At 41.0% G+C, this 24,906-nt stretch overlaps 1 protein-coding gene across 1 annotated transcript; it reads left to right on the top strand.

Annotated features, from left to right (window-relative positions):
- Positions 1-1,263: 1,263 nt before the first annotated feature.
- Positions 1,264-23,863, top strand: LOC131343365 (diacylglycerol kinase theta). The gene is made up of 23 exons (XM_058375005.1): positions 1,264-2,145; positions 7,239-7,318; positions 10,541-10,640; positions 11,612-11,697; positions 11,825-11,950; positions 12,944-13,100; positions 13,345-13,419; positions 14,193-14,293; positions 14,523-14,737; positions 15,117-15,207; positions 15,823-15,877; positions 16,098-16,159; positions 16,258-16,408; positions 16,921-16,959; positions 17,493-17,608; positions 17,975-18,126; positions 18,256-18,404; positions 18,698-18,876; positions 18,974-19,074; positions 20,284-20,430; positions 20,642-20,753; positions 21,145-21,297; positions 21,425-23,863. Exons 1-23 carry the CDS (start codon positions 1,848-1,850, stop codon positions 21,524-21,526), a joined length of 2,847 nt encoding a protein of 948 aa, XP_058230988.1. The 5' UTR covers positions 1,264-1,847; the 3' UTR covers positions 21,527-23,863.
- Positions 23,864-24,906: the final 1,043 nt, after the last annotated feature.

The following is a 24,906-nucleotide window of genomic DNA, read 5'->3' as shown; positions in this document are numbered from 1 at the left end:
GTGAATTCGGCCTCAAGTCACCATTCTTTACTGAATTTAAGTGCGGTTTTGTATTTTAACAATGCTGAACGAGTATAAGAATGCGTTTTAATTTGTGAATAAATAAATTTTGTGACATTTTAAGACATTTTCTTTTTAGCTTCATAGCTCCTGGGAAGAATTAAAGAAGCTAACATTTCATGTCTTGGCTGTAATTTGGCTACATTTTATGTATGTTCATAAAATAAAACATTGCGTTTAGATTAATTATTTGATTATTATTAAACATGTATGTTTAGCAGTGTAATGTTATTTAGGATAAATTAAATCGTTAACTTTGTACAGCAGGACTGTTAGCTGGATTAGAGCAGGCAGGGGTAATACCAGCGTCTGTCCACAAGGTGGCGGAAGAGCTGCATGAAGTCAGCATACAGATGTGCTTTGAATGTTTTACTGATTGTGATGCACAGAAGGAAAGATTTCTAAATTCATATTGTTTATTTATATAACTTGTTTGTGCAGTGGAGTAAAAAACTCTTAGAATGCAAATATCAAAGGAAGTGTATAACTATCAATTAGTCAAAAAAAAAGATTCACAATATTTCTAGGACCGAGTACTCGTACATAATGACAGGTCACATCTAAAACCTTTGTAATTCGATTCTTTATGTCCTGTAGAAAGAAATAACACATTAAAACGCTCTGTGTGCAATGAAGAAACACGTATGCACTGTACGTATTTAATTAATGAGCTTAATATTCGAATAGCATTTGATTACGTTACGCAGCTAACAATCTTGTTATTCTTGAGTCGGTTCTCAAAAGAGCCGGTTCAAAGAGTCGACTCGTTTTTGAATCATTGCAATATGTTTTATGGTTTTAGGTTTATTATTATTATTATTATTATTATTATTATTATTATTATTAAAATAAATACAAAATGAAATGAGGGCGAATGTTACTACAGGTTTTGAAAGATAAGAAAAGAATAGGATTTCTTTTTTTTTAAAGAATTAATAACAGATTTATAGTGTATATTTATGACAAAATATTTCAGGAAGATAGATGTAAGATGAACTATTGTGCAATTATTGAATTATTTAAAAAAAAAAAAACTTTGTGTAACTGATTCGCAGATGTTAGCATTGAACTGTATTTGGTATACACGGATTTTATATTTATTTACAGATGTGTTTTTGTTTATGTGCACGTGAAGACGTTCGTGTGTGCGCGCGCGCGCGCGAGTGTGTGTGTGTGTGTGTGTGCGCGCGCGCGCGTGCAGCAGTGCGGAGGGAGGGCGGAAGTCGCGCTCATGTACACTGAAATCTGAAAAGTGTAAACAGGCGACCGACAGCGGCTCCATTTATATTCCAGTTAGCTCGCTGCGCTGTTCTCAGAGCTCCACACCGGCTTTAGTGACTTAAAGGTCGTCAAGAAAGCCACTGGACACTAGGATATTTGTAGCACTGTTACTTTTCTGTGAGGTAAACAGCTTGTTGGACTGCTCGGCTGCTGAGGCGTTTCTCTTTCTCACTCCTCAGGAGAAAAAAAAGTGTCATTTTTAGTTTCTTTTCTTTCCCTCAGACAGCCTTCATGAGCGGTTTGTTCTGGTGTTTCTACTCGGTCCAACGGATTTGAACACTTTTTTCTGTCTAGAGGAAAACGTTCCTTGTGATTACTGAGGAAATTTCCCATTCTGTCAGGATGATACGGCGCGGTTTAACCTAGCTAGCTGGCCCAGAGTGTAGCTAGCTGTAGCTAACTGAGATTACTGACTGATTCACTGATTCGGGTCCAGCGGTTGCCACAACAACCGAAAATTCGAACGCGCGCGCGGGTTAGTCTCGCGGATTCCGCGACTCGCGCTAATGGCGGAAAGCGGTGGAATAAAGCAGGGCAAGCCCGGAGAAAGCCCCAGCACCGGGAGGATAAAGCAAGCAGCAGCAGAAAGCCCCGGAGCGAGCCCCGGTAACGGGAGAAAGAAGAACGGCGGAGAGAGCCCCGGCTCTGGGAGGATGAAGCCGCAGCAGTCGCCATCTACCCGCTCTGCTAAGTATCACTCAGGCGCCGCCGGTCACTCTTTCCGCAAAGTGACCCTGACCAAGCCGACTTACTGCCATCACTGCAGCGACTTCATCTGGGGGCTCGTGGGCTACGTTTGTGAAGGTATGATCAGCTTTGGGATTTTTTTTTTTGGGGGGGGGGGGTTAACATCTGGATCAGACCAAGACTAGTGCACGCGCAGTAAAGAAAAATATGCTAGAATGTTCTCTCTTTTTGATGCAAAGCATAAAACCCATGCCGTGCAGGTCAGCTGCTGTGTGCACGTGGGATATAGAAATGCATGCAAACACATGTTAACATGCGAAAGTCTAGAAGGTTATCTGGATATAGAAATGCATGCAGACGCATGTTCACGTGCAAGTCTAGAAGGTTCTCACTAAACTGTGCAGGGCAGGAGAGAAATATAACAAACACACTGAAGTGTGCAGAGAAGAAAAACACTAAACCGTGCATTTGAACCTTTTCCAGAAGACTAAAATTTATACTGTTTATCCAACTGAGCAGTTGAAGGATCAGGCCCTTGCTCTCATGATTTTATGTCTCAGTCTCTCTTTGTAAATCTGACATGCACGAGTCTCCTTCTTGTCCGCATCCGTCTCTGTCCTTCTCTGTGGCGTACAGGGCAAATATCGAATAGCTGCCTCTGGGAAAGGAGTGAGATTGATGGCGCTCGATTTCAGGAATCCTTAATTGGCCGAGAGACGTCTGGCCTCTGACATCTTGAAGTGTGTGGGTAATTGACAGGGACCAGAGAGAGAGAGAGAGTTGATAGTCCTAATCTTCTGGTCTTGGACATTTGTACCAAGAGCACTGAGGCTAAAATCAGGTAACAGTTTGATCGTACTTGTGGGTACTATACTGTACATCTGTGCAAAACCACCAGTTCAGAGTTCCCTTTCCATATGTCTGAGTTTCTGAGAAAAATCACCACGATCAGATCAGAAGTCATAACCCAAACGCTGTAACAAACGCTGTGAACAACCAGGAGAAGACCAACCAGGAGAAGAAATCACTCGGCTGCACGAGAGGTTAATGTCTTCCAGGAAAACGGGAAAAGGCTCCTGGTTAAGGCTTTGTTGCCTGGAGAATTTTTTGCAGCTTTCGATATTAGGAGTTCATTCAGAAATACGTCTCGGATTTAACGTGAGAAATAATCCCAGAGCTCTGGCTAATATCTGGTGATGTTTTATCCATATTTGAAAAGCTTTGATTAAATATCAGCTCAGAGGAGAACCTCAGGATTCTGCAGCATGCCACTGAGTGACCAGTACCATCTGAGACGTGGATGATGTTGCCTGATCATTCAGAAAGCTCCACGCAGATATATCAGAAAGAAACGATTTCCTGATGCAGCAATAAAAAAGCGAGAGAGAAGATTAAGCATGAAACAACGATATCTGCTGCTTCCAGACAGTGTGTAGTTATTATAATTCATTTATATTGTAATATCCCTCAGCTACTGCTTCACATCCTGCACTTGTTTTGTTTAGTTTTGTGGGCATGGTTATGACAGGAAGGTGTGTATTTGTTTCTTGTTTGATTCTCAAAACACCAAAATCCCAGACCGCACCTTTAATTCGGACTGTTTTAAGGTTGCTGATGATACGGTGAGGTTCTTCCTGAAATGAACTGAGACTTCAGCCTTATCTCTTTCTCAGGGCGACACCTCAAATACTTCCTACAGTTACTCGCTGTTACTTGATCTGCCACATATTTGAAAGGGTGGCTGTTTAACGCTTACGAGGCTCTGCTTGCTGAGAAAGCGACCAAGTGCAGATACAAATTCCACTTTCTGTTTGACGCAGCCAGCTCTGCTCATTCACTATGAACTAGCATTACACACCGAGTGTGTTGTAATGACTCAACACGATTTCCTTACATCCCCCCCATCACCAGATCCGACTCTCAGAATACTAATCCGATGAGATTTCTTATGTCACGGCATCTGTCAGTTACCGTTCTGAGACGGAACGAGCCCAGAAATGCGCTTACGGACGGTGCTAGGCGACTCTCAGAGTCACAGCGTAGCTAACAGGAACGTTTCCTCAGAGAAACACTGAAGTATCTGATCGCCAGGAAGCGGGAAATCGTTGGGGCTGCCGGAGTGGGAGGGGCTCCAGGTGGTGATTGACGGTAGCGGTGTTGCCGGGCAGAGCCGTTTCACAAGTCGTGATCGAATCTTCAAGGTTGACATGGCAACAGATGGAAGTGCAAAGTGGGGAGGGGGAGGCTCCGATGAGGGGGACCGTGAGGTGAGGAACGTCTGAGGACACAAGGAAACATAAACAGATGAGCACACACACACACAGGGCAATACAGCTGGTTAAATATAACAGGTGGCACATGTACAAGAGCAATAAAATGAAAATACCGCAACACTTGTGTAGTATGGTTATGTATCTGTGTTGCAATGAAGAGAAGGGGTTTATGGGAAAATACAGGGCACAGGAAGGCATATATGTACATCTATGGAAAGTTTTCTACCTCGTACCTTCAAAGAGCTAGCTTTTGTTTGTTGTTTTTCTTGTGCCTTGGGGTTTAGTCATTTCACAGCTTGCCTGCAGGCTGTACTTCTTTTATTTCACCACTATAGCATGATGCTTATTTTTTAAATAATTCAAAACCTGATGCTTTTCATTTCTCATTCAGCAGCAATGCAATTATAGACCTTATACTTTTGGACTGTAAGTGAATGTTTTTGAGCTTCTTCTTCTTCTTCTTTTCCAATTCATTCAGCGGTTTGTTTGTTTTTTTTTTTAATTTCTTGCCTCACAGTGTACACGTCCAGTTTTCATAATGGCCCGAGCTCCTCCTATTATTATCTAATAGCCGTGATTGACGTTAAGCTCATCTCCCCATGTCTTTCTTCTCATCATCATGACCACAGCCTGCTCAGGACGGATAGGTCGGTGGTCACTCCGTTCGCATCATATCCTGAGATCGAACACGTTGCGTAATCTGAGCCCTTTTCCAGCGAAGCATGCTCCTATCATATTGCACACTTTTACCACCGATAGCGCATGACGCGCTACCAAGCATGGACGTGTCATCACTTAAGGATTCCTCCCAGAGAAGCTTACTCATTGTCAGTAGGCAGCCATTTGGAAATCAGGTAGCTGTATGCTCCCAGTGCATTGTGGGTAATATACACAGGAAAGATAAAAATTGTTGCTTAGAAGTGTTTTTCTTTTTTCAACAAAGATCAGCTCTCCATAGCTATGAGGATGTCTATGGAATCATACTAATGAGGTGCTGTGGATATATGTGTGTGTGTGTGTGTGTTTTCCAGCATGTTGGTAACAGTTCTCATGGACATTCTGTTACTGAGAGCAGTTTAAGCCACTGAGCCCACTTCCTGTCACTGAGGAGGATACAAAACCTGAGACTGCGTCAGAGGACTTGCGTTTGTGTGTGTGTGTCTGTGTGAGTGTGTGTGTGTGTGTGTACATGCTGTGGGTTGTGTGGGCGGTTAGTAGTGTCATCCTGGTCCTGCCAAGCGGCTGAAAAGTTTACTTGCCTTGCTCTTGCCCCCCCCCCCGCCCCCCCAGCTCTGCAGGACATCACGAGTGTCACGATGCACATTCACTCAATCAACCACAAGCTGATCCTGAAAGCATGACATCACATCACATCACAGCAGTCTCACTAAAAATGCATAAATCAAACCTCTATACACAACCGACAACACAATAAACACACAGGTCAGTAAATAAATAACACGTGTGCAAAGATACACTGATTCAAGCACTGCTCTCACAATTTTCCACTCGGTTTTACCAGCTAAGCGATCGCACAAAATCTGTTCTAAAAATATCAACCTCAACCCACATCCAGTTTGTCAGCAGTGACGATGTGGTTTAGGACACGGTGTGGTGTTTCGTCATCTATTAACACAAACAAAACTGCAGGCAGCAATGTTGAATCCTAAGTGCAATTCTTTCCATGAATCCTTGCCCTCTTCATCCTTTATAGGTTGACTTGGACCGCAAAGATGCATTATTTTGTTTTTCTTTCGTTTCCCAGAAGCTAATCAATGATTAATCTGAGGCTCATATGATAGTAAACACTCATGACTTTAAGAGTTATTTCTGTTTTTCTCTAGCCTACTAGGGGCGATATATTCGTAGAAAAGTTGTTTATCAATCCTTTTATTGCTCTCTGAGATGCTCCAAGTGCTTGTTCATCTAAAAAGCAGCTCAAATTTGATCTTCAACCAGTACAATTCTATGTAAGGTTATCCAACAGAGGGAAAATCACACGCCTAAAACACACCAAAAGCCAACAAAACTCATTTTATATCAGACTCGCAGCCTGAAAATTATTTGTTTATCAGTATAAATGGACTGATATTGCCTGATAATTAGATTTGTCCTTAAAATCGGGTTAAATTGATTTAAGCTATGGCCCGAGCAGACTCAATTTGGAGCCAAAACAAACAAACTAAAAACCCTTATCTGTGTTTGGGCTTGTATGTAATTATTTATGGGAAATTGATTTTGGTGAAATAGTCGTCCGTTACAGTGAGGCAAAACAAGCCTCGTTGTTATTCAGCGCAAACGTCAGCCCCCGAACACGGCTTGGGTGAAAATGGTAATGTAATTTTATCTAATCACACTTGTGAAGCAGACTTTTGATTGGCCGGAGGATGTGTATAACATCCTCACATCAGGACTTTTCTGATTTTCCAACAAAACATGAAGAGTTTCTGTTCTGCAGTTTCTGTGTAACGTGATACGCTTCAGGTTTTGTCTACACTACTAGATTACAGCTGCTTAAGTAAACACTTCGCTTGCGAGACGTTGCACAATATAATAAATGGAAATCTTCAGGAAGGGAATTCCGCATCGTGGAATTTTACCTCGCTGACCAACACTGATGTTGGAATGAAAGTGTGACTCTGTCGAGCGCTGAGACACTTACGGAAATGTTTACAAAAGCAGCATCAAGATATACATGTGTGAAGCTCAGAAGAAGCGTGAAAAGCATCAAGGTTGTTTTTTTCTCCGTTTCTGACCACCCTAAGAACAAGTGCAGGGTGTACTTCCTGTGTTTCATACATCAGGGCTTGTTTTCACTCTAGACTGTGACTCACGTTTTGTGTGTGCGTCCTGCTGCTGATAACCTGGTGTTAATTTGTGTTTGTGTGTGTAGATGTGAAAACTAACACTCTGTCTTTCTGATGTGTCTCTCTGCAGTGTGTAACTTCATGTCTCACGAGAAGTGTTTGAAGCACGTGCGGACTGTGTGCTCCTGCATGGCACCCACTCTGGTGCGGGTGAGTGGGAACACACACACACACACATTCCTACACACAGGTCAATCAGACGACTCAAATGATGCTTGATTTATCCTTGGAAATGAAAGTAGTTATAACAATGAGGAAGCAGTGAGAGTTGTATAGTTTCATAAACAAGGTGGTTTCTGGTTAGAAACATAATCCTACAGCTCTCACACTGGAGACTCCTTTTATAGATCAAACCGGCACTGGATAAGGTCCTTCAGCAAATCAACACAAATCTGGGATTTGGCTTTCTTTTATAGAAAACAAATGGACTCCTTCTGACCAATCAGAATCGAGGTTTGCCAGCAAACTGTTGCCGTATTCGAGCACTGAAAAAGATTCAAAATCAAGCACCATCTTTTGTCGTCTAAATATGTATATATATATATATATATATGTTTATATATAGAGAGAGAGAAGTGTATCATGATATAGTTTGATGACATGATGATCTTCTAGACATATAAAAATGAACAAAAACACAAGCTGCTTTTTTTTGTTGGCTGTACTTCCTTTCTCATCAGGGGGCGTAGCCAAAGGTAAGATTGCCGAAACGGACGTAAGAGTTAAACCGGGTGACAACGTGGATTCGGAAAAAGACCTGTTTTGTTATGTTGTGTAGAAATCATGTTACTGAGCCAGACTTTGACACCCAGTGTTTAGACTAGTCAGTGCTCAGCTTTTGCTGTTTATCCGATTTACTGATTAATAAAGCAGCAGAACAAAACATGAAAACAAGGAGGCGTTCAGCTGGCAGGCTGTCCTTCGCTTCTCTCGCCCACGCACGCAGACCTTTTAATGATTTTACCCAGCCGTCATCAGAGCTCCGGGATCCTGTTTCTCTCTCGTACTTTTTCTCTCTTACCTAATTACAGCAGTGCAGCCATCATGCTGAGACCGTGGCCTATTATTCTTATGTTCGTAAGGTTTCAGAGTGTCCAGCTGCTCCCACACACACACTTTATTTCCTTTAGAATCTAAACAAAAGCATCTTTCTCTTCGGTGCTGAAACCGAACTCTCACACTTCCTCATATCTGCATACAGCAACAAGGCCGCTTCAGTGAGCGCAACCCTTAGATAAGCAAATCTGCTCCTGCCTAAATTTTGTCTTCATCTTTTTTTAACAAGATTGGTGCACTTAGTAAATCTTTCCACTTTGACGGTTTAAACATAGAAGTTAATGCATAAGCTTGGTGAATTTCCTTTAGATGAACTATAATAAAAATAGAACTGTTGTGGTCTGAGCCATGAGGATGCACAATGCCAGGTTTACTTGATGTTTGTGAAGCTTTGAATAAACCAGGTCCTGTGCAGGAAACAAGGTCACTTCCTGTAGCCTACTGTAGGAAGTCCCGCAGGAGCCAGACAGGAAGTGTTCCCTCTCTGGGCAGGACAAGGTCAAGGATGCGTGGATGTGTGAGGATGTGCGTTCTCATAGCCTCTGTTCTTGTGTTGCAACTAAGCATCACATAGGTAAAGGAGAACAGTGTCATGGCGAGCTTCACTCGTTCTTCCTGTTAGGATGAAGCGCTCAGAGCAGAGCCTCCGAAAAGTCAGTCTCTTCATCTCTGTCACATCAGAGGTTTTAATCTTTCTTGCAGGACTGTTAATTACCTGGACACTTTCCCAGGCAGTGTGTTCACCTCAAGGTGTCAGAAGGTGGTTTGTCAAAATCAATCACACTCGTATCACCCAGGCGGAGCGTCCGGAAACGAGTCCGCATCTCGTGAAGGTTTTCTTCTAGTGCTGCATTTAATAGAACAATCACAGCCAAAGGTCAGCTTCAAAGCTGTGTGTCATGGCACACTTGCTGTGTGTGTGTTATCTCTTTATAAGACCTTGGTCCACAGCCATAACCGAGGTCATCCGCCACAGGCTTTTTGAATGACACTTTAATACAATCCTGCAGCAGCCTCAGAGATAACTAGAGCTTTAGTTATTGAAGGAGAGATGAACAGGCATATCTTATCTGTGTTTCTGGTCGGAGCTCGCTGAGCTGCGAATCCAAATTGGAGCAAAATTGATTGTTTTTTATTTATTTTTTTATATTTGGTGTGGCTGAGGGATGCGAAGGGCTGAAAATTTTCTTGTAAACAAATCACCCAAGCACAAAGAACTCTTAATTGTGCAACGTCGTTTTCTGTAATCTTGATGTCCACAAACTGACAGATAAGCATCTGTATGGTTATAGTCGTGCCATTGTAAACAGCAAGATTAGCAATATAGATATAGACACTCGCTCATTTTCATTCATTCAACATACGTCAGCACACTCAAAGGGAGGAAGAAGTGTTGTACTCTCAGCACAGACCGTGCTAGAAGCGCTAGTAAGAGATTTACCAATAAGTTATGCTAGTTCTTACTTCAACATTTTGTCAAACTGGCCAGAATTCCCCTGCAGCATTTATACTGTTTCCTGCCTTTAATCTCTTAAAGCTTTGTCACACGATGATGCTATACACACGCTTAGCAGGAAACTCTTCCGAAATTCACTGTAACACCTCAATAACCAATCTATAATCACACACACACACACACACACACGTGCACTACCACTGTGAGTTCAAACATAAAGTAGAAGTGAGCTGTTTAGCAAAACATCACTGCGTAACCATGACCGCTGTTAGTTCATAGCCAGGACCTGAAACACACACACACACACACACACACATATACACACTAACTTGAATAGTAATTAGTAATATTCACACTTTTTTGACACAACCATTATGATAAATGAACAAATTACAGTTAAAATGTTTATGCTGTAAACATCCAGCTTTTTTTTCTTTTCTAAATTTCTAATTCTTTTTTTCTTTAAGTTTTTCTGTCATATTTTCTTTTTTTTGTCTTGTCAGAGAGTCCTTTCCCTGAAGGTGTATTGTTATCTGCTGTATTGATTTTGGAGTTTTCTCTGACAGGAATAAGAAACGTAACAGGGAACCAGAACTGAAAGGGAAAATTATTTTACTGAACCTAATTGAAAACGCAAATAAAAAAAAGACTCTAAAATGAAAATATTGTTGTTGTTGTTTCAAGGGTGTTGACCAGTATAATAGTGCTTGGAGTTTCCAATAAGCCTGAATTTTATTCATTTATTTCTTTCGTAATCGTTGTATTTAGTCAGAATGTGCCTCTGTGTTGTTGTTTTTTCTCGGTGTGTTTCAGCATAATGAAGTTTGTTTTCTTCTTAGATTTTTTTTTTCTCCTCACAGGTTCCTGTAGCTCACTGCTTCGGTCCAGCCGGTCAGAAGAAGCGCTTCTGCTGCGTGTGCCGCAAGAACCTAGAAGGAACTTCGGCTCTCCGCTGTGAAGGTGGGCGTGGTTTACACACCTACACACCTACTCTGTTTACTGATTAAACACCCAGGAAAACCCCCCAGTTTATAAAAGCAGTGAAGCTTGATACAGATTTATAAAATTTTAACCAATTGAAGGACTTATCTATATTTTATGTCAGTTTTTTTATTATTTGTCCTTGGTCAAAGAGAGAGAGAGAGAGAGAGAATATGAGCAAAAAAGAAAGAGAAAGAGAGTGTGAGAGAGAGTGTGTGTGTGTGTGTGTGAGAGAGAGAGAGAGAGAGAGAGAGAGAGAATCTCTGCCTGTCTGCTGTCTTGTTTAGCCTTTTTTTTGTGTTTACATGTCATCCTGTCATACCCCCCATGTCTCTCTCTCTCTCACTCTCTCTCTCTCTCTCTCTCTCTCTGTCTCTCTCTCTATGTTTCTCTTTTTCTTACTGCTCATTTATCTGCCCAGTGCCTGCTTGATGTGGATCTGCTGTTGCTACGGTAACGCAGGATGGTCTTTCGCAGGGGCCTGAATTCTAAGAAAGACATCCAAAAAGGAAAAACATGCTCTTCCTCTTTCTCTCTGTGTTTACATGTCACCTCTCTCTCTCTCTCTCTCTCTCTCTCTCTCTGTCTCTTAACACTCTCACCCTCTTTCTCACACTCTTGCTCGCCCTGCTCTCAACTCTCTTTCTTTTTTTTCAGTAAAATACCGATAGAGACTAGTCCTTTTTAAGTAACTTGTTTTTTTCCCCCTAACTTCTGCTTTCAGACACACAAATGGGGTTTTTTTGAGCTTTAGTGCGGTGAAGGTTTATATATATATATATCGGAAGATGAAGCGTAATACTCTACTCTAAAGAAACACGAGAAGTCCGTTGTTGTTTTTCTTTGTATTTTTAGTCCTTTAAGTGCAGTACTGATGTTTATTAGCAAACACCTGGGCACACATGACACAGAAAACACTGACACGTAGTTTGTTCTTGTGTGTGATTCAGTGTGTGAGCTGCATGTTCACAGCGACTGCGCCCCCTTCGTTTGCAGTGACTGCCGTCTGTGTCACCAAGATGGAGGCCAGGACTACGTAAGTGTCGCAGCGCACTGTGTGTCCACCATGCAACTGTCCTTCCCTCCTTCTTCTAACCAGAATCAGAACCACTTAATTAGTCTTGCTGTATCTCCTAACCTGCTAACCTCTGACCCCATGCCAGGACATGCACCAACACCACTGGCGTGAGGGGAACATGGCGTCTGGAGCACGCTGCGAGGTGTGCCGGCGTGTCTGTGGCTCCTCCGACGTCCTCTCCGGCATGAGGTGCGAGTGGTGTGGCATCACGGTAAGCTCTCACACGGCTCTAAAATTTACACGAGTACAATAGTGTACATTATTGCGTGATCTTTGTTTGTTTGTTGCTGTGGTTTCAAATCCTAGTGCCTTTCCTCCACCGTTCAGTCTTTCCCGGTGTTATTTGAATCGATTTTGGTCGCTGAAATATTTATTAGAGAAAATGGGTCATCGTTTATTGCCCCTGATGGCAAGCTAACAGGTTATTGATCCACATGCCAATACACAGACCAAAATGAGAACAAGATCTAATACAGAGACAGAACAGATGTAAACGTATATTTGTAAAGATAAAGGTTAAGTAGTAAATCTCTACAGAAATATGCTCTTATAGTACAACGTGTATACAAGTGTACAGAATATATTAAAGTGTGGAAAATGCCTTATAGACATTGTGATGCAATGCATAATACGGTGTTGTGAAAAAAACATGGCCTGAATTCGCAAGTGTCTTGTGCTGATTCCTCATTTTGGTAGAATTTCTAAAACACTTTGCACATACAGTGCAGATCCAATACTTAGATGGAAAACCATGGAGTTCCTTCAGAAGGCCAGACTTTTTTTGATGGATACCAAATTTTCATTATGAACCTCCATGTTATGGAGGTTACGGCATTCAGCTTGTTTATCTTTGAGTGGGAAAGGAGCTGGTCCATTTCAACATGCTGTCCACACACACACACGCGCGCACACACACACTGGTGAGAAAGACGGCTTAGAGGAAATGGCCACTTGTATACATATCATAGCATCTAAATGTTCTCAGAGGCAAGACACAGATTTATAATAATACTTTTGTAGCAGGAAAATACATTTTAATTAGATCTTCGTTTGCATTCTCATTAACTCTTTTGTGCTTTTCTCTCGAAGTGTTTTGATTATTGTTTTTATAATTGCTGTATTTTTTTCATACTATATGTTTTGATTTATTCCTAATACGTTTGGTCATTCTCACTACCCATCGAATGTGTGTGTGTGTTTGCAGGCACACGCCTCATGTTACATCATAATCTCTCATGAGTGCGGTCTGGGTCGTCTGCGCAACATGATCCTGCACCCCAGCTGTGTACGCGTCTGCTCGCGCAACTTCAGCAAGATGCACAGCTACCGCATCTCAGAGCCCCCGCAGCAGTGCGAACTGGGTAATCAGCCGTTCATTCATAGAGCCGTAGTGGTTAGACTCACGTGTGCTTTGTGATCCCATATGAGACAGATTCCTCATGGTCGTCACAGGCACAAGGTTGTGACCTGAACAGCTCATTACTTTGAGGCAAAAATCCAGCTGTTAAGATTATGCGTGATCGGAATATTTGCTTCATTTTGTATTCTTACCATTTGCTTTAACGATTGTATTGATTTCATACGTGTATATTTTCATCTTTGTAGATAATCTAGATGACCCTGATGTCCAGAACCCAGCAGCGCCGAAGGACAATCAGTCCTCAAGCTCATCAGATACTGGTAATGTGTGTAAATTACTGTAAAGCTCACTTCATCACGGTTAGCCACATGACTGTAGTGTTATACCACATTGTTGAGTCTCAGTTAATTTTGATCAACAATCTGGCTGCAAGGGAAATAACAGGTTTATAACGTTAGCGTTTCTATAGTAACGGCTTACTAGGGTGTCGGACATGCCACACAAACTGATCTTGCTACGGTGAAATTTATGGAAGGAGTCTCCGGGGTCAGGACTTTGTAACCGAGCGTTTGTAAAAGTTTTTCAGAACAGAAAAGCAGGGAGGGTGTTGCTTGTTTTTCTTTTTATTGCCTTATTAACTTATATAGCTTGTGTTACTTTATAGCTGCGGATACTTTATAGCGGCTGTTACACAAGTGATAACAGGAACGAATCTGCCTCATGGAGAAAAGCATTGTTTATGTTGACAAATTCCTGTGGTGTAAGAGGAAAACACTTGAAGTGTAACTCTGTTTCATCACACCACCATGTTGTTGGTTATTTTCCTGTAATAACACAATCTTCTTCCGTATTTGTTGACCTTGGCTGGAATTCCGAGTCATAAGACAGCCGTTATTACATCATGACGGCATCAAGATGTCATATACTGTCACGAGTCGATTTATTTCCAGTGTTTTTTACTTATACTTTGAGTTTTATAAGATGGTAAGAGTGAGTTATATTTTGTGTATCCACACTGAAATTTCAAGTTGTATTTGAATGCTGTAAAAGTAGAAAAGCATTTAAAATAAAAAACCCTTTCCTTCTCCTTTAGGTAAGCAGACTCTGAGAGTGTTTGACGGGGATGACGGCGTCAAACGCAATCAGTTCCGGCTGGTCTCCATTCCTAGAATCACCAAGAATGAGGAAATAGTGGTGAGATTTTAACAGCTTTTTCCCCTCCTTCCTGCGCTGGTTTTAAAAACAATAGCATTATCAAATAGTTCAAATCAGCATTAACTGATGTCTAACTATTACAGGAAGGAAACGTAAAAAAGATCAAAACGCACACAAAAGTATAGTCTAGAATTTAATAAAGATGTCTGTTAACTGTAAGATAATGTCAAGTTTTTATATAAAACAATTTCACTCCCTGTCTGAGCAGGAAGCAGCACTCAAGGCGTTCTACCTCCCCGACGACACGCAGGAATACGAGCTCCAGAATTACACCCACCCCGACCTGCTAACCGATGACATCATCAACCGCAACGGCGTGCCCGACAACAAGGCCGGGTTTAAGGACTGCACACCGGAGATGTGGCTTCTCAGAGCCAAGCCCAGAGACACCGAGCTGCTGAATATCTACGCTGGCTTTCTGAAGTGAGCTCTTACTTAAACACAATGCAAAACCGACAGGAGCAGATCAAGCTGATGATGTTTTGGCAACACACACACACACACTGTGAACAGTTCTGTAAATATTTAGTGACAATTTCCTTGAGCCCTGCATTACGTCAATGACATATTCCTGACCTACAAAATGCAAAGTAGCACTATGATCAGATAATAACCAGAGGGGAACAATCATTAATTGTATTCTAACTAGTAAAAGTTGCGAAAGTACGCATTTGAGGAAGGTCCACATGGTCAGGTGTCCCCAAATGAATAGATATTACATTTTCATAGTGCGTCAATGTGTTAATGTTTGCTTATTGTAAATGTTTGTAGAAGCATTTCAAAGGTTTGTGTGTGTCTGCAGATTGGGTGTTGTTTACGCCAGTATCACCGTCGGGAAGAGCAAAACTGTAGACTCCGTCATCAAGGAAGCGCTCGTCCAGTTCGGCCAGCAGGTACACCCTTCATCTCTGCTTTCTGACACGCAATATACACCAAATAGCCACAGTGTGTCACTTTATATAGTGCTCTTAAGAACACTGCTGATCCTAGCTATACACGAATCTTAGTATCTAATAGCGTTCCCATGGAGGAGACTGGAAACCTTTTTAATATGATACAACATTCGCAATGAACACCTTGAAGCAGTGCCATTGTTGCTAGTGTTTACTGTAAATAATAACAACATCGAGTGGGAAAGAATTATGCCATCACAACATGTTAATCAGATCCTTTCTGCCTCATCGTAATCGAGGATTCTGTGGTTTAATAGAGCTTTTGCATTTAAGTGCAGTTTTCGTACGTGCATCTTTAAATCTCTTTCTCGCTAACGCTTCATGCTCTACTACATCTATTATGTTTACTTCTCGTTTAAAGTGCTGTGTATCAGCGGTAAACTTTCGCTATGGTTTGTGGTTGGAAACAAGAGCAAAAACAGATGCTTAGAAGTACTTTCCTGTGTACATAAGATAAATCATAGCATACTATATCAAGGATGACGTTCTCTTTCTGACCATCATGATCATAGAGTTTTGTTTTCTGAAATACGTTGTGTGACGTTTGTGTTTCAGAACAAAAACCCTGCAGATTTTAACCTTGTGGAGGTTTTAATGAGTAGCAAACAAGGTAAGATCCAGCATCATCTTAATTTCCAGCCATGCACATTTCTGTAGAGCTCTCTCACAATGAGACGTTTGCTGGGTGTATTCTTACTCAACGATCAGTAAACAAATTGAATTATTAGAAGCTATCATTATCCTTAGATGCCCATGCTTATGATTAGATGTAAAGGAGCTGTGTTGTCGATGATGAGTGTGTGTATGAGAATCATGTGCTTGTCCTGCAGTGCAGAAACAGGTTCTTGGTGGTCAGGAGCTTCTACTGGACAAGCTGCAAGAGATCAGGAAGGTACTCCGAGCTTCTTCTTTGTCAGATTAAGCTAATTTAGCGTATTAGAGAAAGCGATCAGGAGTAATCCTGAGTGTGTGTGTGTGTGCGTGTTTCAGACCTCTCTGAGGCAGATGAACCAGACGCGCTTTTACATCATGGAGAGCCGGAACCGGGTTGTCCAGGTGGATCTGCTGATTGGAGGACTTCCATTGCAGTGCAGCACAGAGGAGTACACGAAGCTGCTGCAGGAACACCTCACTATCAAGAGTCAGTCTCACGCTCCCACACACTTCTGTATACTCTGATCGTTTTTATGTGAGGATTTCACAATGTGGTTAATTATGTTCAAGCTAAAGTAGGCTGACGCATAAGTTATACTAAAAAACCCACTTTGAATACGCTTCATTAAAAGTGGCGCCTAAGTGCATGAACACACGTTTGCACTTTTTATGGCCACAGTGTAGGAAAGCTAGGAAACATAACCAGACCCAAGCTACATAAAACTTTCAGTGACCTCCATGATTGATTGATTAATACTAAGTTGGTTACTTTATTCAGTGTCGATGAATACCAAAAATCATATACTAAAAAAACTGGTATTGGTCATCTCTACTGAACACGCCTGATCTCTCAGTATGGATTTCTTTCTTAAGGGTTTTGCATTTTCTTTATTCCTTCCGCAAATCTGCATTCAAACAACGTAAACACTGATCATTCTCATTACAAAACCGTCGAAACGATAAATCTCAATCTCTCCCTCTCTCTTTCTCTCTCTGCAGGTCACTTGGTCACCGTCACTCACATCTACCCAGCACAAGGTGAGGAACTTGTCACCGTGGCAACATTTCTATGGCAACCTGGCTTACATCCAGGCTCAGGCCATGGAGGAAGAGAGGATAATCTCTCTCTCTCTCTCTCTCTCTCTCTCTCTGTGTGGGTGTCACTGTGTGTGAGAAATGCCTCTGTTCTTTAACACTGCCACAAAATGCTGCTATTGTTTGAAATCAGACTCCTTGACTCCATTGAATCCTACTGATGATGGGGTGTGTGTGTGTGCTCCGACTGCTAAAGCCTGATCTCCACACAGATCTTTAAATGAGATTTTTGTTATACACACACACACACACACACACACACACAAGGAAGCACGAGGAACAAGGAAGCTTGCAGAACCCTCCATCACCCCTGCTCCATCAAACACAATTGAATTAAATAACCTGAAATGATCGCTTAACCTCGCATGACCCCACTTGCAACACCAGAACACACAGAATCCATTCTAGCAAGTCATGACTGTGTTGTATTATACAATGAACAGTGTGTGTAAGTAGCGTGTGTGTGTGTTGCGCAGGAGCTGTGGCTTTGCAGATCACGTGTTTCTCTGAAGCTGAACGCATCTACATGTTGGTCAAAGACACCAGCATCAGCGGCAAGCAACTCACTTGTCTCGTCATACCAGAGATCTTGGTAAGCATGAATCAATCTCTCTCTCTTTGCTCTGCTCTGCTCTGCTGTGTGTGTGTGTGTGTGTGTGTGAGTGTGTGTGAGATCAGTTTCACTCTTTTTTTCACACTGAGTGCTATAATTGGACTGTTTCAGTGTATTATGTACCAAAGTAGTCTTTTAACACTCTTTTCAGTTCACTGCCATATTTACTGTCTAGTATTTATTTATGTCCTGTGTGATGAAATCTGAGATCCTGCTGTCTAAGTGGTATGCACCAACGACCTCTAGTGGACAACTGGTAGCTAGCACTCAGTGGGATCTTAAGTAAGCTGTTTTTCTTGCTATTCTTTTTGCCTTTATTTATTGTGCATGTGTGTGCTCCTGCAGAAAAGCAAGCTCGCTAGAGACTCTTGCCCCTTACTGGTGTTTGTTAACCCAAAGAGCGGAAGCCTGAAAGGCAGAGAGCTCCTTTACGGCTTTCGGAAACTTCTCAACCCTCATCAGGTGTTCGAGCTGACCAGTGGAGGGCCACTGCCTGGGTGAGAGTTTGAGATTTGTCCAAAAAAAGAAGCTGTACACACTACCATACTTTGGGTTGAGTTTTATTAAGTTCTTCTGCATGTGTTGCTAATTTGGTGCTTCTTTCCTTATCTGCTGTCTGCATTCAGACTTCACACGTTTCGCGAGGTTCCTCACTTCCGCATGCTGGTGTGTGGAGGAGATGGGACAGTGGGATGGGTACTGGGTGTGCTGGAGACCATCAGACACAAATTAGCCTGTTCTGAGCCTGCCATTAGCATCGTCCCTCTGGGAACAGGTACGCATTATCTATGCACACGTCATGTACAAAATAAATAAGTCGGTATTAATTTGAACATAGGCTTCATCAAATTTGCTTGCTTACTTATTTATGCTTGCTTTGTTATTATTATTATTATTATTATTAATAGTAGTAGTATTTAGAGTATGATCCGATGCATGTAATTGTGAACTTTTTGGTAAATATGAACATTTAATGGTAGTTCCTGGGCAACGAAATTAATTTTAACAGCCAGAACATAGAGTCTTTGCTTTGTTTGTGATGTTATGGGTGTGTGTGTGTGTGTTTAGGTAATGACCTGGCACGTGTCCTGCGTTGGGGTGCGGGCTACAGCTGTGAGGACCCCTACAACGTCCTGGTCTCAGTGAACGAAGCAGAAGAAGTGGAGATGGACCGCTGGACCATCCTGTTTGACGCTCAGGAAATGACCGAGGACGGAAAGCAGAATGGCTTCCTGGAACCTCCGAAGGTGTCGTTTTTGAACACACGTTATGGAAAATGATGCCTGCAAGCACATTTGTCTGATGGGGTGTGGGTGTGTATGTGGGTGTGTGTGTGTGTTGTAGATAGTCCAGATGAATAATTACTTTGGCCTAGGGATCGATGCAGAGCTCAGCTTGGACTTCCATCATGCTCGGGAAGAAGAGCCGGGAAAATTTAACAGCAGGTCAGTGCTCTGTATTCATAATTGATGATGATGATGATGATGATGGGCTGCTGCTTAATATTTAAATATCACTGTTAAATTATCAGCTGCTTCTTTAATGTTGTTTTTATTTTTGCTGCATTTTTTGACTGTAGTCTTACAAGGTGAGGTGTGGTAGGTAGGAAGGTCAGAGAGAGATAGATTATGTCACAGTTCATTTAAAAACATTCGGAAACAATACAAATAAAGTGTCCAGTCATAGCCCTAAGTGCTGCAATTCTATAGGATATGAATGAAAGAAAAGAATGTATGTTTTTGTTGTTATCTAGGACAAAAGTGAAATTAATACTAGTTCCTTTGAACCATCCAGAGGGTATTGTTTTGAAATAAAAGTCGTTCTTATCTGAGCTTACAGGCTTTATCTTTGTTTATCATTCCAGCTTAGTATATTTACAACTTGCTAATGCAAAACTCACCCTTAGAGCAAACACATCAGATAGGAGTGACAGCTGTCTAGCGTGTAAAACCCTCGGGGAAAACACACACACACACTTCATTAGGACTCCCTACTGTAATAGAGACTCACTTCACACGTACACAGACACACACATACACACCTCAGTACTCTAAAAGACTTTCTCTATTCAGTATATAATGTATAATACTGATCATCACACCACAATGAAGTGTCTTGTATCGTCACAGCGCCACATTCTCCACATTACGCTGTGTGCATGTGTAAATTCTTCGTACCTCCTACTATCACCACATCTCGCAGTACTGATTATTATACAGCATTTGTGTGCTGTTGAGCTACTCGACACACCTACGCCTGTTATCTTATTTATTGCCCTCTCAGAGAGGTGTATAATAGCCACTCAGGGAAAGGGTACATATTAAAGCTTCTTATAAGCACTTTCTAAAGAAAAAAACGGATGTCATACTGCTTCCTGTTCTCTCCGAAATACAGTGATTAACTTAATTTTTATGTCATTAAGCATGTTCAGGAAGTCTGTGATTAGTGCCCTCTAGTGCTTTACAGTGCTTTGCTGTGTCTATGCTGGTTTATGTGCATGGTGTACATGTATTTAGAGTATTTAGAGACAGGACAAACATCTATGTTGCCAAAAGTTTTGGGACATCTGCCTTTACATGCACATGAATGTAATATGGAGTTGGCCCAACCTTTGCAGGGTGCTTGCTCATTTATCTTCCTCCACTCTTTTTCAGGTTTCATAATAAAGGCGTGTATGTGAAAGTCGGCCTGCAGAAACTAAGTCACACCCGAAACCTTCACAGAGACCTGAAACTGCAGGTGGATAAGCAGGACATAGACTTGCCAAGTATAGAGGGCCTCATCTTCCTCAACATTCCCAGGTGACCGCATGCATATATAAATATGTATAAATACTTAAGCACAAAACACACACGTTCTATATACATCTCTTGAGTTTCGCATTAAACAAGTGCAAATAAATTCCACAGAGTAGTGTGCATGTGTGTATTAAGTATCTAGTATCTGTAGTAATATTATTGGCTTGTGTCTTTGATATGACGTGTGTGTGTGTGTGTGTGTGTGTGTGTCTAGCTGGGGCTCTGGTGCTGATCTGTGGGGTTCAGACAACGACTCACGCTTTGATAAGCCCAGGATAGATGACGGCATGCTGGAGGTAGTGGGAGTAACTGGGGTGGTACACATGGTGAGTCCTCTTTCTTTTTCTTTCACTCTCTCTGTCTTGTTATCTTTCTCATTGATAACTATAAGATTAGCTCTACATTCATTTCCAGTGGCTTGACCACAAGAAACTATTGTGTGTATAACTATTTTGTACGTAGGCTCATGTCTGAAAAACCATTGTGCACTCAACAAGCACACTCAACTACTTGTGATGCTGACAGAAATGGAAGACTGCCTCGTTCTTGCATTAGCAGAGCTAACATTTTTTTCTATGCAACATTTCCAGCTTTGGAAAGGCAAACTTGAATACGTGGTTTATTTTTCTGTGATAGTTATTATTTAAATCAGGCTGACTGAACAGGGGCGACTGAGCTTAAGGTGGTATGTTAAGAGTGTGTGTTTGTGTCTTTCAGGGTCAGGTCCAAAGCGGGCTCCGCTCAGGGATCCGTCTCGCTCAGGGCAGCTACATCCGCATCACTGTGATGAAGCCCATTCCGGTGCAGGTGGACGGTGAGCCATGGATCCAGTCCCCTGGACAGATCATCATCTCTGCAGCAGGACCCAAGGTACTACAAGCTGTCAGATTACACCAGAATTTGTACTGATGAATATTTAAATATTAATTTGTTTTTATTGGAAGTAATGCATTAAGATTATATCTGAGACAGTACCTGATTGAGATCTGTGTTTTAGGTGCGCATGCTGAGGAAATCGAAGACCAAACAGAAGAAGCAAACTGGCAGTCTGAAGGAAGGAAGAGCTGAGAGCCCGGCGCCAGGAGAGGGGGCAAACTAACAGAAAAGCCCACTTACACACACACACACACACACACACACACACACACTCTACTTAAAAAAGTCTGTACAATGCCGTGCATTCTGTAACAAGACTGAATCCACCTCCATGGTGGGGTAACAGTGGTTAGAGAAGAAAAAACAAATATCATGTTACTTACTTAATAATGAATTCTTACATGCAGCAAGTAGTTCACACTTCTTAGCCCCTCTTCTTTAAACTAAATCAGACTAGTTGCTTTAAATAGGCATCACTTCCGAGGACAAAGAGTCCAGTTTGATTTTGTGAGTGGAAGCGGTATTGAGAAATGAATGGAAGGTTTCATATTTTGAAACCTGTATCTTTTTTGCAGAAGTTTCGCTCATTTTCTTCTACACAGTGGCTGAACGCTAGGGTCAACTAGTTATGTGATTTTCACGTGCTCATATTTCTTACAAAGACGGAAAATGTTATGATGAAAAGATGCTGTCATGAATGGCTGCGTAGCATTAAGAACTCTGTAGCCATTGTTGCCGGGTTGAGTTGATTTTTTGTGAAAATTGGCTATTTATTATAAAATTAACATTAGACTGGACAAAATAGACTGGACTCATGGAGCTTAACTAAGTAGTATCATTATTTATTTTATTTATAATTAAATAGGATTGGGATACAGCCCTCACTGGGAGAGGTACTTACATGAATCTCCTATGTGTATTGTGTTTCTTATGTAGTTAAATTTAAGAACTGCATTAATGAGCTCATTCACTGTACTAAACAGCTCAGTTATCAACACACATAATCATTTCTTCTATAAGAAAATGTGGACCATAATCTAAAAACGTAAACCCTGACGTAATATTGATTTGTAGCGAGTGAAGGCTAAATTTAATTTAATTGCAGTGAATTTTATGTGCTGTAGCAAGCCCTGGTAGCTTTCTTCACACCCGCGCACACACACATGGCACCTACTGTTTCAGTCGAAGAAACGTCTCAGCAATCGGACAATCATCTCACACTCCTGTTAGACACTAGGCAAGTCCTGTATCCTCAGGCTGATCACCATACCCTTCACATTCCAGTAAATGATATCTTGGTGCTGTATTTCTTTTCTCCTTTTCAATAACTTAGCTATAATTCAGTTCATTTGTGATTACCACATTACTGTTCTCAGAGCTGTTTAAGTTTTATTTCTTCATCTGGTCGAAATTCCATCTTGTTAGCTGTTTCACGCTGAACCGAAGTCAAATGTTTATTAACTTTTATAACGAACGTCATCTGATTGTGTCTAAATCAGTGTACGACGACTTTGAAGGCTGCTGATTGGTCTCTCCTTGTCATGTAGGTCAAGTGAAGTAAAGCCTTCGAATCCGAACTCGTCATGTTGTCTTACGAGCACGAATAGTCTGTGTAGAGTGTGTGTATAGACGAACTCTTGTACTAGAGTAACTCCTACAGGTTATAATATTCTAGACAAATGTTTGCAAACTTGTAAACGTGCCCTACTGTAAAATTGTACAGTAAAATATCTAGGTGTAAGCACAATGCTTTATTATAAAGTAATATACTGGATATATTCAGTGTATGTTTTATATATTGAATATATTCTTGAAAACTTACAGAATGTTGTACTGTATACATGTACTTGATGTACAGTGACCGGTCAGTCTTGTTCCATATAATATTAGATGAAACCGTCGTAGCAGTGTACATACATACGGGGAACAAGCCGACTACCACTACCGCTTCTCGAAAGCAGCGCTTGCTCTACATCTACCTCTGTGCTTTCTGCTCTTGGTTCTGCCACTTTCGCCTTGCATTAGTATCCGAGATGCTGTGCCATTTTTTTTGTTGTTGTTGTTGTTGAATGCCAAAGGACTGATCAATAATGAGCGATTATGGGTTGAAGGTTTGCACAGTATTGTATCATCATCCAGAAGTGTTTCACAGAATCTTCCTCTTTTTTTGTTTTGCAATATCAGAGCTCTGAGCATCAGCAGGTGCTTAAATAATATCGTAAAAAAATAATTATCATTATTTTTTATAACTAAAAAACATAGAGTGAAGTGAGGATAATGAAAAATGATGGCACAAGACAGGAAAATTGTCAGAATTATCATTACAAATATTTACAGCATGTATAACGAAAATATTCTTCAAATAATTTTTTTTTTTAAAAAAGATCATATGTGCACAAAAAATAAAAGAAGAAGCAGCAGCACCATATTACTTTAGACGATATTCTGTGATGAGCACATTCACAGAGCCTGAATGTCATTTAAACTGATGCCTCAGAAATTACTATTATAGACAATTCCTTCAATCCACAATCAACAATGATATTTACTTAAAAATAAATATATATTTCTATTTATTTGACTGCGATGACGCATATTTAACTAATCCGTGGGTTGTGATGTCATGATCTCTCACTTGAACAGGTATAATAACCCAGCCTGGGTATTTCACACACTTCTGTCTGTGTCACAATCTTGAGATTTATTTTCTGCACTTCCTGTCATTTGAAAGTCTGTAAAAAAAAAAAAAAAGAAAAGGAAAAAAAAGTGGCATCTCCAAAATTCATAATGCTGAATCTGGTTGTAAAATCTCGAATCTGTTCCAGAGCCGATCTACCGTTTCACGCCAAAGTTGGTTCGAGTCTTAATATCAGATCGCTGCATCCCTGCCTACAATCAGCATTACATGCTGTCAGTATTCGAAGACAAAAGCACCAGTCCTGTACCATGTGGTGGTGTTTGATCGTTCGCTGATAGACGCTTTCGTGGCGCTGTGTACGTGCTGCTCTTCCTCTTCGTCCAGAGTGCTCTTAGTTCATCCTTGAAACCATGGTGTTCATTGTAAAGATGTTCTAAACGGTCATATTTAACTCTTGTTAATTATTGCATTATTCTGTACGTGTCTGTACTTAATACCCCCTGTAGTGCCTGATCTAAGTGCTTTTAGAGACTCTGCAGTATTAATGTACCGTGTGTGTCCAGTCCTTTGACCTTTTTACACTGATGTCTGTATATTCTGTGAGATTTTGAACATTTCTGAAGTGTAATTTATATCGAAGGTGGTGTGAAGGAATGTATATCTGGATCAACGTTATAGCCTTGAACCATTCGACCTTTTCCAAAATGTATATTGTCAGGTCTAAACAGCTATAAAGCTAATATAAAGTTAAAGCTATAAAGTTGGGCATTGCTGTGTTCCGAGCACTTACGTATTGCAGCTTTAAAAAATTGCACATTCAATTACTCTGTACAGCTATTAAAAAAATTAAAGGTCTTTTAAGTTGATGCTATAAAGTCTGATAACCAGAATTGCTTCTGTATAAATTTCAGAGACTGTGCTAAAAGTGGGTTTATAATAATAATAATAATAATAATAATAATTAA

The sequence above is a fragment of the Hemibagrus wyckioides genome, linkage group LG02 (assembly GCF_019097595.1).
Source record: "Hemibagrus wyckioides isolate EC202008001 linkage group LG02, SWU_Hwy_1.0, whole genome shotgun sequence".
Taxonomy (NCBI): domain Eukaryota; kingdom Metazoa; phylum Chordata; class Actinopteri; order Siluriformes; family Bagridae; genus Hemibagrus; species Hemibagrus wyckioides.
This window is presented reverse-complemented; position numbering and strand designations above follow the sequence as displayed.